Consider the following 16,079-nt stretch of genomic DNA (forward strand, 5'->3'; position numbering starts at 1 on the left):
CGTTTTAGAATATAAAATGTTATTTATTTTGTGGAAAAATAGAAAAATAAATAACTATATATAAAAATAATATATATACAGAACTATTTACTAACTAATATGGCCTGGAGAAGAGTGGGGGACACATAGAGGAAAAAGGAGTCCATTTCTCCTGCAGAAGATGCCGCTCATTCATCTCATCTTCATGCTCCAATGGTTCCAGATTGAAATCAAATGAACTATTTTCATATAGTAATTTATACATTTGTAATTTTACACATTCTTTTGAATGAGCTGGAACCCTCTGCAGGAGAGGAAGCCGATGGAACATGAGGAGAAGATCAGTTCTAGAGCGCTGCCAGCACCTCCCTCTCAAAGCTGGAGGACTCTGGCTCCAGGTCCTCTTCCTCGTGGGCCTACAAAGAAAAACACACATTGCAATTTAGATGACACAGGCTAAAAAACAAATTGTAATCCAACCAAATGCTTTTACACACCTGTGGGTGCAGCAGAAGGGCCAGCATCCCCTGAAGGAGCAGGAGCGGCAGGAGCAGGGGCAGGAGCAACAGGAGCAACAGGAGCAGGGGCAACAGGAGCAGGAACAACAGGGAGGGCTGGAGGCAAATCCAGTTCTTAAAGAACATTGTACAGCAGTTATATTTTAGCCCTGTACATTTACTGCAATATTATTCATTAACTTTTACTATTATAATACAGTATATTAAATGAGGCACATATATGTTGCCAATATCATTTTCCAGTTTCATCAGCTCTTTGATAATTTCACACTCTCACTAGCAGCACAATCAGCTGTGCACTATAGATTCTAGAGCACAGCTGATTGTGTGAACATTTTCTGCAGGAGGAGTTCGACGCGCGTTTACATAGACTTTGAATGTAAACTGGACGCTTTGGCCGCCGCGCTCTGAAAGAGTCTTGCTAGTTTTTAGCTGTTTTGCTCTGGGCGCGTTGAGCTGCTACGCACCGCTCATGCGCGTATGCGGGTCAGTTTGGATCGGCCGAAAACCGGCAATTACGACATGGACCGGCCGGTCACCGATTCTGGCCGATTCGACATAAAACTGGCTTTTTAAATCGGCGGCCGATTGATCGGTGCATCTCTAGTCTTCAGGAGTGGCCCTGTCAGTCCAAAAGACCTGAGTCTCCTCAGGAGGTAGAGCCGACTCTGGCTCTTCCTGTACAGTGCGTCTGTGTTTTGAGTCCAGTCCAGTTTGTGGTTCAGATGAACACCCAGGTACTTGTATGAGTCACTCTCTCAATGTCCCGTCCCTGGATGTTCACTGGTGATGGGGCAGGAGAAGATCAAGAAGATGGTGGTGGACTTCGATCTGTTTTAGCAGTAACGGATGGTTTGGCGTTAATGCTTCCAGGTCGTTTGGATCCTTGGATGCTTTAATGATGGGTCGGCCGTTAATAATGGCCTCAACTTTAGATAGTTCAGTACCCTCCTCACAGACCTGAACGACCTCTCCCACAGTCCTCCATGCTGTGATCCAACAGGTTGGGTAAACGACCACTTGATGCCCTTTTGGAGTAACACATCATGGACCTGTGCCTTGTTCCTCTCCTGTATGGCACTCTTCAGCTCACGTTTTACTCCTAATGAACTTAAACCGTTGACTGAGCTCAGCTTCCGGACTTGTCCTCTTCTCGCTGTAAAGCGCCTCAAAGCATTTATGAAGGAGTCATTATCCAGAGAATGTGCCACCTTGATGTGAATAGCCCTCACTGCAAGACAGGTAAATATGACACTAACTATACACCTTTTGCTCCTCACTTCAAAGAGGATGCAAATCAGTGTGGCTTTTTTCAACATGGAAGTAAGCAGACTGTAGGTTTTCTTTAAGTTCTAAAACACAAGATGCCAAAGCAGAGGTTCTCTTGACTAGGGCCGCAACGATTACTTAAATAAATAAGAGTAATGTGATTACAAACATGTGAATCTGTGGGGCGCAGAGCGCACAGAAGTACTTGTGGCACTTTTGTTTCACACGGAGCTTCTGCCAGACCTGTAGCAGCAAAAGCTCAACAGAGAGCGGCATGTTTTAAACTCCCAAGTGTGAGCACGGTGTTTGGAGCTGTAACTCTGCAGACCTTTTGTAGCATTAGCACCGTGAGCTGTTCACTTTAAGCTTGGATTAAACTTCCCGTATCTAAATCTATGTGCCGTCGTGACACATATTCATGTGCAATTACTGTCGTGATCACATTCAATGGTATTTATGTATTTATTTATTTATTTGTCTATGGGAGTTTTTATTTATAGATCTTCTACTGAAAGTGTTTTTCAGACTTCCTATAAGTGATCTGTTCTTCTGTATCTACCTCTGTATCTTCCTGCGTTGCACCAATGAAATTTCCCCATGTGGGACAATAAAGGATTATCTTAAATTCCACGCGGAAATGAGACTTGAGGAGGGCAGCGGAGAAGAGGCAGTATTTTATAGTCTGCGCGGGTTCATGCGGTGTCAACGGCAGTGAGCTAGCTGCTATGAAATTCTGTTCATTTCCGCCCGGAACCGTTTGCATAGTTATATTTTCTTCCTTGTGAAAGCTGTGAAAGAAGTGAAATGTTGCTGTTTTGGGGACAAACTTATGTGAAAGTAAAAATAAAAGGTGTTATTTGTTCATTACTATAAACTATAACGTTTTTTTAAAAGCAATTTAATATATTTTAAAAAATAATTAACGGATTACTCGATTAATCAAAGACAATAATTGATAGATTACTCAATTACTTTGATAATCGATAGCTGACTCACTGTCTCACTCACCGCTGTCTGTTTCAGGTACACGGTCACCCAGAGCCACAGGTCACATGGTACAAAGAGGGGAGGCCAGTGATTGGAGGAGAGCGCCGTGTTGTCAAACAGAGCGGGCGGGGCATGTTCAGCCTGGTGATGGGTGTAGTCACAGCCGAGGACCTGGGCTGTTACACATGCCAAGCCACCAATCAGGCGGGGAGTCGGCAGGTTACCGTGGAGATCCTGTTAGACGGTAACTCTTATTCATCCTTCCTCGCACGTAATTCACACAACCACAATAACAGGGAACAGTTAGCGAATTCAAAGTTCCCGGCCATATTAGCTTTTAGTCAGACAATCTGCTAATAGAATTATACATCCAAAGCTTGAATAGCGTCACTTACCTTCGCATTCCAAATGGCTCTGATAAAAGCATCACAAAATATAAGATGTGGATTTGGCTTTAGTCTTCACAGTCCAGTCCCTGCGTTTACATGCACAGAGATCTAGGAGTGCTCTAATCAACCAAACTCAATTAGTCCTTACCCCAAAACCAGTCAGACCTGTCCTTGTCCCAGTCTGCAGCGGGTCAAAGAACTGATGAGGTGTGAACGGGGGTAGAGAAACGTTCAGGGTCTTCAAGAATAGTGGTTTCCAAAGTGGGAATCGTGAAGCATGAGCTGGGGATAAATGTAATAAAAAAAAAAAATAATGACACTGTATTCCATCTGTATGATTTGGTTCAGATAACATAATAAACATCTAACATATGTACAATCAAACCCAATTAAAAAAGTGCTGCTTGTTAGGATGAAATGTCAATATGAAGAGGCGGGGTTTATCAGTTCTGCAGTTTTAAACAGGAAGTCAATGGCCGTTTTAGCTCAATATTGTAATTTACAATGAACCAAATGTAAAATGTTGATCTACTTATGTCATAGTTCAATACTAAGTACCAGAGAAAGAGCCTAATATGTCTTCTTTAAGTATTTTCTAAGCTTTAAAATGTATAAAAGATTGGTAAACACACTCATTCCATCATGAACCTTTTCGCTGCAAGAGTCAAAGGTTGTATTATGTTTGACACTTACACAATAAACAGATCAATTCAGCCTCTCTGGTAAACTCCAGGTGATTTCTCTTTTTCCACTGTAGTCCCCCTGGAAACGTGTTCATTAAATCTTGGTGCGGACATGGCCTTTAGCTCTTATTTATAGAGCTGCTGTTCCCAATTGGTTGTAACACAGCTGCATCCGTGCTCCGTGTTTTCTCATCACAGGAAAGGTTCTGCGAGCCTGCCCAATCGTAAATAAAAAGATTCTTGTTTTAAACACAACCAGATTTTCCTTTTCGCCTAACGTGGAAGTTATTAGAGGTTAATAGGCGGTTCGACTCTGTATACGCCAGCCCTCCTGTGCACTTTTTCAATGTCAATGTTTTTCAACGATTTAATTACTTTGATCAATTTTCTCTTTTTTTTTTCAATTCACAGAAAACTCCAACAAGAAGTATGGCCTCCCTTCCGCTCTTAAAACCGGGTAAGTGCCACATCGTGCATCGCGGTGAACAGCGAGTGGCACAGGCCCCGGATCGGCTCTGTCTGCTCTGATTCAGCGGGTCGGTGGTACGCTCCAGCAGCTGCCACGCTCACGCTCCGAGCTGCCTTTGTTTTGCACAGACACGTCCACAAATGTGCTTCTTGTCACATCGTTTATGGACAATAAAATAATCCAAGACTGAAACTAAACAAGACTGAAGTTTCTCCGCAATTTGTGGAAGTTCGGTTTACAGCAACCAAACACTTCCTGTAACATTTACAAATTACAGAAGCTGCTTTATTGTGACAAGGTCTGACAGCGACAGATCTTTTAGCACTGCGCAAATAACAAATAGAGACAAAGAGAGATTTAGTCACAAATATGTTTGCTTTTTCATCTGTTTACAAATGTGCAAAAAACAGATTTATGACAGAACTTCTTTGGATACTACATAGATTTTCACTGTTAAACTAGAAAATCTATGTAGTTTCTGGCAACAAGCTCATCGTTCTACCTCAAAGCATATGGCAATTGGGGTAATTAAAAATGCACTCACTAAAGCTTTCAAACGATAAATAAAACGGACCTGTCCAGTAGAAATTTAGCGACCTGTTTCCGGACCCTTCACATTACATAAAGAATCATATTAGTTTGGCTTCGCTCCTTTTCTTTTGCGGCTAACTGGCTGTGGACATTTTAGTTTTTCTTTGTAAATGTCATTGGCGCGGCCTTTATTCAGGAGCGCTGTATAGCCCGAAAAGTACCATATTTGTCTATTTCACGGATAATAGAGAAAAATCTCTTTGAACATACAGTATAATAATGAATATGCATTTCCTGGGGGAGGGTTCACAGTTCTTTAATATGAAACATACTCTGATACATTTGTGACTCATTTTTCATAAGACAATAAAACAAAGATCAGTTTTTAATCAATTTATTTAGCTATTTATTTATCTATGTTTGCATTATAGCATTTTCACTAAACAAAGCTCTTTAAAGTATGCATTATATGCATTATTTGTAATGTTTTGGCCTTTAGACTTGTTCTTGAGTAAGTCTGCTCTGGCATCTATTGAAAGCACACATTACTTTATTTTTGTGAGGCGTTCCCCACCTCAGGATTTGGTGTTAGCACTCCATCTACTGGCAGCATAAGTTATTACAATGGGGGGAAAAAACTAGCTTTCCCCTAAACTAAATACAATAAAGAAATAAAGCAACATATTCAAAGTCATTGTTACATTTCCATTCTCTTTTCATGACTTTGACAGTGTATAATGCAGTGGAATGAACAGGTGCCTCTCCACCTGCCTGTTCCCTAACCTCAGTCCCACAGAGCAGATCAGCAGTAAATCGCTCACTCGTAAACCTTCTCTAAGTGAATCTGCAGCACCAGACTGATGATGGTTTCCACATATTCATTTGTAGACACGCACTCCCACAGCTCACCGGAGTCTGCAGAGGAAGCCGATAGTGAAAGCACGTGTGTTTGGAGATGTCAACGCTCTCACAGGCGTTGGAAGGATGTCACATAAAAGACTTAACCAGTGAGACGTGCTGGTGCAAGGGCCAGTGGTCAAGGGCCGCGCCAGATGTGGTCATTCTGTCTCTTTTATTAGGAGCAAACATGCATTCAGTCTTTAATGCCTTACGACGTTCGACAAAGCCTCTCAAAGCGTTACATGTCATTAGTCATTCACTTCATATTTGGTGTTAGGGCGGCAACTAACGATCGTTTTAGTGGTCAACTCACCAGTGATTATGTGCAATAGAGATAATCGTTTGTCTAATTAGGGCTGGGCGATGAATCTAAAGATCAACGGCTCAAGATCGAGTTTTGTGAAATTCAATCAATTATTTGGAAGGGTTTTTTGGATGGACAGGTCTACAGTCGATCCTGTGTCGGTAAAAACATGTGTTTTTGGAGGAAGACATTTGCATATTAACTGTGTTACATGGCACAGATTGCAAGTCTAGTTTAGTACTAAAAGGCATTTTTTCTTTGTTTTTGGAAAGACAGAAAAAACTGCATCGGAAATTTTGACCGCTCAATATGAGAAAAAAAAAACAGTTTGATTCTTTACATATAAAGATTGAAATATGCTGACTTAAGGATTTTACTTTGAGGATATTTACAAATGGATTTTATCAGAAAATTCCAAAATGTTTATTCCTTTTTGCCACTTTGATCAAATAGTCTCAAATACTCTAACACTGTCTTTGTCATAAAAGCTCATTTGGTTTTAGAGTCTGTTTAGTTCAAATAACAATAACAATGCTCAAACACTTTCCTAATCCCATTCCTCCTCCCTATCCGCCTACACACTTCTCCTAACTCCTCACTGAAGGTTCCTTAGGTGAGTGTCGCTTCCTTCGCGAGAGCGCACAGGGCTTCGGCTCCCCTCCCCCTTACAGAAAAGCCACGCCCTTTTACTCACACCACGCAACTGACACAAAGATCAAAGTTTGATATTTTGATACAATAATTATATAAAATTAACGGCTCTGTTCTTTATGCACAAGAAATTGATACAATAAAAAAAAACAGTTACCAATATGTTTCTGAATGGGAGTAAAAATACAGGGAATGTTAAAATAAATTGTAAAAGATTATTATAAAATGACATAAAATGAAAAATTGCAGTTAGGCATTTTAAATCTTTTTTTGTATGGTTGCAGATAATTATAATTAACAAATGGGTGCTTTATAGGTGAAGATCCACTTGTACTTTCAAATTTGACCTTTTATTCTCTATTTTTCCCCCCGTACGTGTTTATTTTCAAAGTTCTTGTTTTGACACATGTGATTTACGAGGCTTAATGTACAAAACAGTGTCACAGATGTGCAAATGAAGTCAACATTCCTCACACACAGCTAAATGAGTTCCCCGCGCGCGTCTGATTCCAGGTGTCACTCAGCGGCGCAGAGCAAAGCCAGTATCTGGGGAGAGAGTCCACCGCGGTTCATCACCAAGCCGAGCCGGGTCTGCGCCAAGGCGGGACAAACCGTCAAGTTTTCTGCCAAAACCACAGGACGTCCACAGCCACAGGTGTCGTGGCAACGGGTGAGAGACGTTTTGAGACGAGACATTTGTGCTAAACTTTGTGTTGGGAAGAATGTTTTTTATTTTGACTCATTTTCATGTATTTTAGGGAAGTTCATGTGTACTTTATGATAACTAGGCCTTAAATTAGCTGTAATAAAACCTGAATAAAGACTTAAATAACTACCCAATGGTTTATTTTCAGCAATTCAGGCTTAGTAGCTACTTAAATAAGGTGTTAAGGAATTAATTAAGTTGTTTCTAAGTTTTAATACTAAGAAAGAAAAGTTAATTGTGAATTAGGTTATTAAAAGTATTATAAAGTGTTACCCACGTATCCAATACACATTCAACAAAGCCCAAAAAATAGGTCAATTAATTTCATGTTTTTGTTTTACTTAAAAATAAAATAAAAACTAAACAGGACGAAAACAGGACTTTTCTTAGACAAAGAATTTTAAACCAAGACTAAAATGTAATTTTCATTATAGAATATTGTCTGCTACTTCTCTTTACTTGACAAGCTGTATTAAAATTGTTCTTCTTTTAATATACCACAGACATGTTAAAGTTGTCATGACTTTGTGAAAATGTTTTCCAGACCATCTTCTAAGTTAAATCATAAATGACTAGCTCATGATTTTAGGATTGGTGGATAAATAGGTTTTATTTTGACTTACAATGGCATAAGTAATGAAATAAATAAATAAATATGAAACAATAAGGCAAGGCAAGTTTATTTGTAGAGCACATTTCATACACAAGGCAATTCAAAGTGCTTCACAGCAGGAAAAATGCATTCAAATCACAAAGAAATTACAGAAACAGAAATACAATAAAATTAACTAAATTAAAAATTATCAATCCAACTGATTTTCTAAACTAATAAAATCACAGATTTTGTTCCAGATTTTAGCTGCATAAAACTGAAACGCAGATTCCCCATGTTTTGTCCTGACTCTGGGCACCAGCAAGAGGCCGGTCCCTGAGGTCCTCAGAGTCCGAGATGGTTCATATGGCACTAACATATCCAAGATGTACTTTGGTGCTAGGCCATGGAGAGACTTGTACACAAGCAGAGCTGCTTTAAAGTCTATTCTCTGAGCCACAGGGAGCCAGTGCAGAGACCTGAGAACAGGACTAATGTGATCATACTTCCTGGTTCTGGTCAGGACCCGAGCAGCAGCGTTCTGGATGTACTGCAGCTGTTTTACAACTCGTTTGGAGAGGCCAGTGAGCAGGCAGTTACAGTAGTCTAATCTACTGGAGACAAACGCATGGATAAGTCTCTCTAAATCTGGTTTTGACACTATATTTTTGATTTTGGAAATGTTTTTTAGATGGTAAAAAGCTGCTGATGTTATTTATTTGATGTGGCTATTAAAGTTCAAGTCTGAGTCCATTATTACCCCCAGATTTCTAACTTGGTTTGTAGGTTTTAGAGCGAGACTCTGGAGGTGACCGCTAACACTTTCTCTTTGTTTCTGTGGCCAAAAACTATTATTTCAGTCTTGTCTGAGTTCAGCTGGAGAAAGTTGTTTTGCATCCACAAACTGATCTGTTGGATGCAGTGACAGAGTGAATCTACTGGTCCATAGTCACCTGCCGATAGTGAAACATAGATCTGAGTGTCGTCTGCATAATTGTGATAGGACACATTTTCACTGCTTATCAACTGACCCAACGGCAGCATGTAGAGGTTGAACAGAAGGGGACCCAGGACTGACCCTTGGGGCACTCCACAGGTCAGGGTCATGTGGTCTGAGACACGGCTACCAATTTCAACAAAGTACTTCCTGTCTTCCAGATAGGACCTTAACCAGTTTAGGGCAGTGCCAGTGATGCCCACCCAGTCCTCTAGTCTCTGTAAGAGGATCCCATGATCAACAGTGTCAAAAGCAGCACTCAGATCTAACAGAATTAAGACTGAGGCTTTGCCCGTGTCAGTGTTCAGGCGGATGTCATTTGTCACCTTGACAAGAGCAGTCTCAGTGCTGTGATGAGGTCTAAAACCTGACTGAAAAACATCAAATGAGTTGTTTATTAAGAGGAAATCTATGAGCTGTTGGTAAACAACCTTTTCAAGGACTTTGCCCCAAAATGGCAGATTAGAGATGGGCCGGTAATGACTCAGTACTGCGGCATCAAGACTGCTCTTCTTTAGGAGAGGCTTTATGACCGCAGTTTTCAAAGACATTGGAAATGTTCCAGATTGAAGCGACATGTTAACTATGTGAGTGAATGGTGCTAACAAACTGTTCAGCACAGACTTTAGAAATCTGGTGGGTAACACATCAAGGCAGCATGTAGATGATCTCATGGACAGTTTTGTCAGTTACTGGTGCAAAGTGAGTTAGCTGTTAGTGTCTTGGTGGTTTTAGGGTAATTTTTTGCATTGTGGGATTTATAGCATTTTTAATGCCCTGAACTTTGTCATTAAAGAATAATGCAAACTCATTACACTTGGATGTGGAAATGAGTTCTAACGGCAGCTGAGCTGGAGGGTTTGTTAATCGGTTTACTGTGGCAAACAGAACACGCGAGTTGTTACTGCAGCTTCCAATTATTTCAGAAAAATATCTTTCCCTAGTTCTACATAAGATTAGGTTGTACATGTTCAGCTTTTCTTTGTAAATCTCTTTTTGAACCTGGAGCTTTGACTTGCGCCATTTCCATTCGGCCCTGCGGCACTCCCTTTTCTGTGCCCTGACCGAATCATCATTTCTCCACGCCGCCTTCTGCTTATTTTTAACCATTTTAGCCTTTATAGGGGCGATGGTGTCCAGAACATTCAAAACACTAGATGTAACAGAGTTCAACAAATCATTTACATTAGAACATGAGACATTTTCAAAGTTTATCATTTCCATAAACAGTGCACCTGTGCCATCACTTATGTGTCTCCTCTGAACAACTGCAGGACCAACCGGAGGTTTGGGAGAAACAGACAGGTCAAAGAAGACACAGAAATGATCAGACAGAGCAACATCGATCACATTAACATTTGAAATATTTACCCCCTTTGTAATTATGAGATCTAGAGTGTGTCCTTTGCTGTGGGTGGGGCCTCTCACATGCTGAGTAAGACTGAAGGTTTCAAGGACAGCATCAAGCTCTTTAGCGTTTCTGTCACAAATATTATCAACATGCACATTGAAATCACCTGTAATGACCAAACCATCAAAGTCTGTGCATATGACTGAAAGCATCTCAGTAAAATCATCAATAAAACTTTGGCAGTGCTGGGGAGGCTTGTATAAAACAATGAAGAGAATGGATGGAGACCGTTTTAGCTCCATTTTAAAGGATACATACTCAAATGATGAAAACACCACAAAAGACAACCTGCGGGTAATTATTTCATCTCTAAAGACAGCACAGACTCCACCCCCTTTTTTGTTTTCTCGTGTTTCAGATTCAAACTTAAAGTTGGGTGGAGCAGATTCTATCAGAACTACATTTCCTGTGTTTTTGTCAAGCCATGTTTCAGTTAAAAACATAAAATCAAGATTATAAGAAGAAATAAAATTATTAATTACGAGAGATTTGTTACATAAGGATCTGACATTTAGCACAGCAAGTTTCAGACTAGTTTCAGTGGGACTGGGCTTTATCTTTTCACAGGGAATATGAATCACATTTCTCAGATTGGGCCTGGCTCGCATTTTGTTTTTACATCTGTGTGATGATGTGACTACAGAAATAGCACTAGGGGGGGCTCTTTTTACATAGGGCCCCGGGTTGGTTTGATTTTTAATGTGACAATAAGTCCCGGCAACACTGAGACCCAGTGCATCCTAGCTATGGGAGATACCAGGTGAAAGGCGAGGTTGGATGGGTGGTGGGGCTTTTGTAGCCAAGGAGAGTTTGGGACCAGGTGAGAGGCGAGGGGGGATGGGTGGTGGGGATTTTGTTGTAAATAAATGTTCACTGATATGTTTGTTGTTTAACAGGGGGAGGCGGAGCTTGAAGCCAAAGGGCGGTTCTCTATGTACGAGCGTTCTGGTCTTCACTTCCTGGAGATAAAGGAGGCGTGTGCGGAGGACGGGGGGAGCTACACGTGTGTGGTCAGTAACAGCGCCGGCTCTGCCACGGCCACTGCTGAACTCCGCCTCCAGGGTGAGCCACCAGTCACATGTGTTCATGCGGTTATTGTTAAGTATTGTCCAGTAACTTTTCTTATTTTTACAGTTTCTTCTGGTGAATCTGCAAAGTAAGTAACTTACTTAAAACATTTTTAAGGGATACATTATGCATATATTGTATTGTTTTGTTATGCTCTTGTACCTTTGTGCTGGCATCTCATGTTTTAGAACTTAAAGTGAAAAAAGCCTGCTTTACTTTATATCTGGTAAGTGATCCCTCATCAGGATTTGTGTTAGCACTCCATCTATTGGCAGCAAATGGAATCACAAAGGGGAGATTAACCTCCGCTAATGTAGGCTTATAGTTGTAATGCAATTGAATGAGTCTGTCGATGATTTTTGGACTTCAAAAACAGCACAAAAGATCTCAAAGTTCTACCTTTGACGTCACAAAACTGGATCATTTGGAACTGAGCGTTTTGTGAAGCTCAGAGGGAGAGGACTTACTAAATGAGATTATGAATGAAGCTAAATACAATGCCATGCTTTTGATGATATGTTTTAATAAAAACTAAGGCCGCAGTTATTTTATTACTTGGTTTACGGATTTTCAAATGAAATATATTGAACAGGCGGGCGAAATATAAATACAATTTCAAAAGATTTTTTCTTCCTTGTTTACCCAAAATGCACCACGGGAGGAAGGGGGGGGAGACGCAGCGCGCAGGTGAGTGTGACAGTAGATTTAGCTAATTTTGCATCGGTAGAACAGACGCTTCTAAGTGTGCAACCTTAGTCACGGCAAAACGCGCTGGAGAAAATGTGGTAAACGGGTTTAAAATGTATATTTGCGATATAAAGGAGTTAGCGCTGCGCCTTGCAGACAAGGAAACGGGCGCACGCGTATTCACATGCTCTCCCGGGGCTGCGCGCAGAAACGGAGCTGCTTCGTCCTAGACTCACGCAGGATTTTGACGAAAAATTGCTTATCTTTTGACTTAATACCGCTTTTTATATTTCATTTAATGCTATTTTGCGTTGTCGGCGGTACTTTATATATAAAAAAAAATTATAATAATTAATTTTATTTATATTGTAGAAATCAATAATCTAAGTGCGGCGAATCCGTAAACCAAGTAATAAAATAACTAAGGCCTATTTTTTATAATATGTGTCCTTAAATACAATTTAATTCTGGAAAAAAATAAATATAAATAAAAAAATATCCCAGCAAGCTGGCAACTTTTGAAATTGAATTGCACCGGCCAATTTCAATGTGACATACATTGTGACACATGTGTTGGCTGGACCAACACATGTGTCACAATGTGACATACATTGTGACACATGTGTTGGCTGGACCAACACCTAACTAACCCTGTGCACTATGCTCTAGTTAGATATTGAATTACCCTATATATACAGTATATTATATATGTTATATTGTAAACTGCATTAAAATGAACAGTGTAATAATGGTTACTTTCATAATAGCTTCAAATGTTTACTTTCTTAACTTAACATTGTAGTTAATAATACATATATTAATAGAAATAACTTGTGTCAACATGTCATTGTCTTGTAGAACGGAGCACCAATCCGATATGACGCACTGCAGCCGCCTGAGCACATCCAGCCCCCTCACATCCAGCTCCCTCACATCCAGCTCCCTCACATCCAGCCCCCTCACATCCAGCCCCCTCACATCCAGCCCCCTCACATCCAGCCCCCTCACATCCAGCCCCCTCACATCCAGCCCCCTCACATCCAGCCCCCTCACATCCAGCCCCCTCACATCCAGCCCCCTCACATCCAGCCCCCTTACATCCAGCTCCCTCACATCCAGCTCCCTCACATCCAGCTCCCTCACAGATCAGCCTGAAGTCTCTAAAGAAGAGGTCCCACAGAGCCACTCCAGATCTAGACCTGCTGCACAGCTCCCTCCTGCACAGCTCCCTCCTGCACAGCTCCCTCCTGCACAGCTCCCTCCTGCACAGCTCCCTCCTGCACAGCTCCCTCGTGTGGCCCCCAGGAGAACTGCAACTCCAATAAAGGTGAGATTAGAGAGATGGAGAAAATAAGCTCTACTTTTGAAAGGAGGGATATGTTTTTTTTTCCATGGTCTCAGTATTGAACTATGACATATGTAGATCAGCATTTTACATTTAATTAACAAGCAGCTGTCGTTTACATGTTTTTATTTTTGAAAAGTGGCTACACAACATTTTAGAACTCCATCCTACACTCTACATGTGTTAGGGATGTGGGCAGGGACAGGGGGTAGCACTCAAGCTTCAGTTGCAGAACAAAACTTGATTAAATCAAACATGCAACAATCAATCAAAATACAACTTTGCGTAAACTAATGATGAGGAAACACTGTTGTACCAAGGTTAAAAGCTCATTAGGTTTTGAATAGTGTGTAGTGACATTTGTTTTGAATGCACAGGTTCAGTCAGCAGTGAATCCTCCTCCAGCATCTCTCCAAGTAGTGCCCAGTGACAATAACAGGTACGGTGACGTGCTTTGCTGTTCATTTGGTTATTTCTTTTTATTTATTGTATTTTTGTACTAATTTGGCAGAATGTGAAAGAAGAATGTGTGGCGGTCCCAAAAGTAAAGCAAACTAGTGCACCATAGGGCTGGGCAATTAATTTGAGTCTTTAATAATCGTCAATGTGAAAAATGGCTATATAGTGAAATTGTTTTTTTTTTCTTCTTCTTTTTTTAAAGGATGATTGGTCGTAGGCTTTATCATGCAATACAGCTGAGTGTGAAACGGGGATGCGAGGGAAGGGAGGACATGCAGTAAACTGTTAGGCTGGCTGCACATGTAGTGCAACTTAAGCCTTTATCACTTAAAGCAGGCATGTCCAAACATTTTTTCACCAAGGGCCGCATTTTGAAACTTCAACGGGGCAGAGGGCCACAAACAACTTGACGATGTCGAATTTGTTGAATGACAAAGTGAATCATTCGAAATTTAGCATTTGACGTAATTGCGATGAGCCTCCACACCTATTAATTAGACTTGGAACATTAATATTAGTTTGGTATAACATCAATATGCCTGAATTTTCCTAATTTCCCAATAAAGAGTACTACTTTTTGTTGTTTGGGCCAACATAGCAGGAAGCTGGAGGGCCAACAGAAATTGGGTGGGGGCCGCATTTGGCCCCCGGGCCCTAGTTTGGACATGCCTGACTTAAAAAAGGAATAATAGAGGATTTTTGGCGAGTCTCATTTCCTGGTGGCGTGGACAGCCGAGTAGTTCTCTCACATGTCAATCATTCCCTGCATGCTACGGCACACCTGCTGCCTCGTTCCCAGCATAGCAGCAGGTTTCCCTGGCTGTGCATCTATGCCAGTGTGTGTTTAGCGAGTTCCTTCAGTGTACAGTACAAAATGACGACAGAGAAAGATTGAGTTCGAGCTCAGAAGAGACGGAAATCTGTGGAGACGAGAGATGATGCAATCCGTCACACTAATAAACAAACACATGTGTAGCAATGGGGCTGTTGCGTTCTTTTGCACAAGGTTTGATGGTTGGCGGCCTCTTGGAAACAACAGGAGGGCGGGGGGGTGAGTGTGGGGAGTGTGCGCATGCACATTTTTAAAAAGGGACAAACAGTCTCTTGAGTTCTCAGATCGGCGAAAAATCCCTGAGTTAGTGCAGGATTTGGTACAAAGAGCTCTAATTTCCTGATATTCTTTTAAACTGCTGTTTTGTTCTTACAACTCCATCCATCCATTTTCTACCGCTTGTTGGGTGTGTGGGTGACTGGAGCCTATCCCAGTGACTTCGGGCCATAGGCGGGGTACACCCTGGACAGTGGCTAACTCGTTGCAGGGTTAACACATAGACATAGACATTACAGACATTATTCACTCTCACATTCATTCACTAGGGCCAATTTAGAGTCACCATTTTTTACATAACACATGCATGTCTTTGGACGGTGGGAGGAAGCTGGAGAACCCGGAGAGAACCCATGGTAACACGGGGAGGAGACCACCCAGAGAGATCATGTGATGTTGGTCTGGTCCGGGAATCGAACCCATGACCTCCTTCTTGGGAGGCAAGAGTGCCTATGCCACCGTGAACCCTTCTTACAACTCACTGTTTTAAAATGTGAATTAAGATTGGGTTTTCAAGTAAAAAATATATGATAAATACACACAAATGCCCCACACATACACATTTATCAAATAATAGCTTATATTATTTGGTTATGATGAATGTAATTGGAAGCTCATTTAGGCAAATTGAACTAGTAGCGCACAAATGTTTCAGTGCTCTTGAAGTGGCCCTCAGCCCCAAAAGGCTGGCGACCCCTGCTGTAGAGGATTATCAGAAAGACAAAAACTGTTGAAAATACTGATGAAAGTATGATGAAAACTGATGAAAATAACACAAACATATGTTAAATTGAATAGATGAATAGAAGTAAAAATCTTATAGCCCACTAAAACACAATAATTTGACTCCATCGCCACCACAGACATTGTCTGACTCCATCGCCACCACAGACATTGTTGATTCATTTCTCACTGTGGCCCTCAGAGGCAACCGTTGTTGTGATTTTGGGCCTTACAACAATACATTGATTTGATTTGAATAAACTAAAAAAAGGCTACAAGTCCATAGGAATACAGATGGTATAG

General features: G+C 41.1%; 1 protein-coding gene across 1 annotated transcript in view; it reads left to right on the plus strand.

Annotated features, from left to right (window-relative positions):
* The window catches only part of mylka (myosin, light chain kinase a), a 102,530-nt gene that overhangs the window by 17,561 nt on the left and 68,890 nt on the right, over positions 1-16,079 (plus strand). Inside the window, exons 3-11 of the mRNA XM_072444291.1 lie at positions 2,790-2,997; positions 4,237-4,282; positions 7,194-7,350; positions 11,283-11,448; positions 11,521-11,542; positions 13,000-13,044; positions 13,270-13,360; positions 13,427-13,468; positions 13,864-13,925. Coding sequence (XP_072300392.1) covers positions 2,790-2,997; positions 4,237-4,282; positions 7,194-7,350; positions 11,283-11,448; positions 11,521-11,542; positions 13,000-13,044; positions 13,270-13,360; positions 13,427-13,468; positions 13,864-13,925 — 839 coding nt within the window. The remainder of the gene's footprint in view (positions 1-2,789; positions 2,998-4,236; positions 4,283-7,193; positions 7,351-11,282; positions 11,449-11,520; positions 11,543-12,999; positions 13,045-13,269; positions 13,361-13,426; positions 13,469-13,863; positions 13,926-16,079) is intronic.

The sequence above is a fragment of the Eucyclogobius newberryi genome, unplaced genomic scaffold (genome assembly GCF_026437365.1).
Source record: "Eucyclogobius newberryi isolate DKJ021-1_F unplaced genomic scaffold, fEucNew1.0.hap1 SCAF_14, whole genome shotgun sequence".
NCBI lineage: Eukaryota > Metazoa > Chordata > Actinopteri > Gobiiformes > Gobiidae > Eucyclogobius > Eucyclogobius newberryi.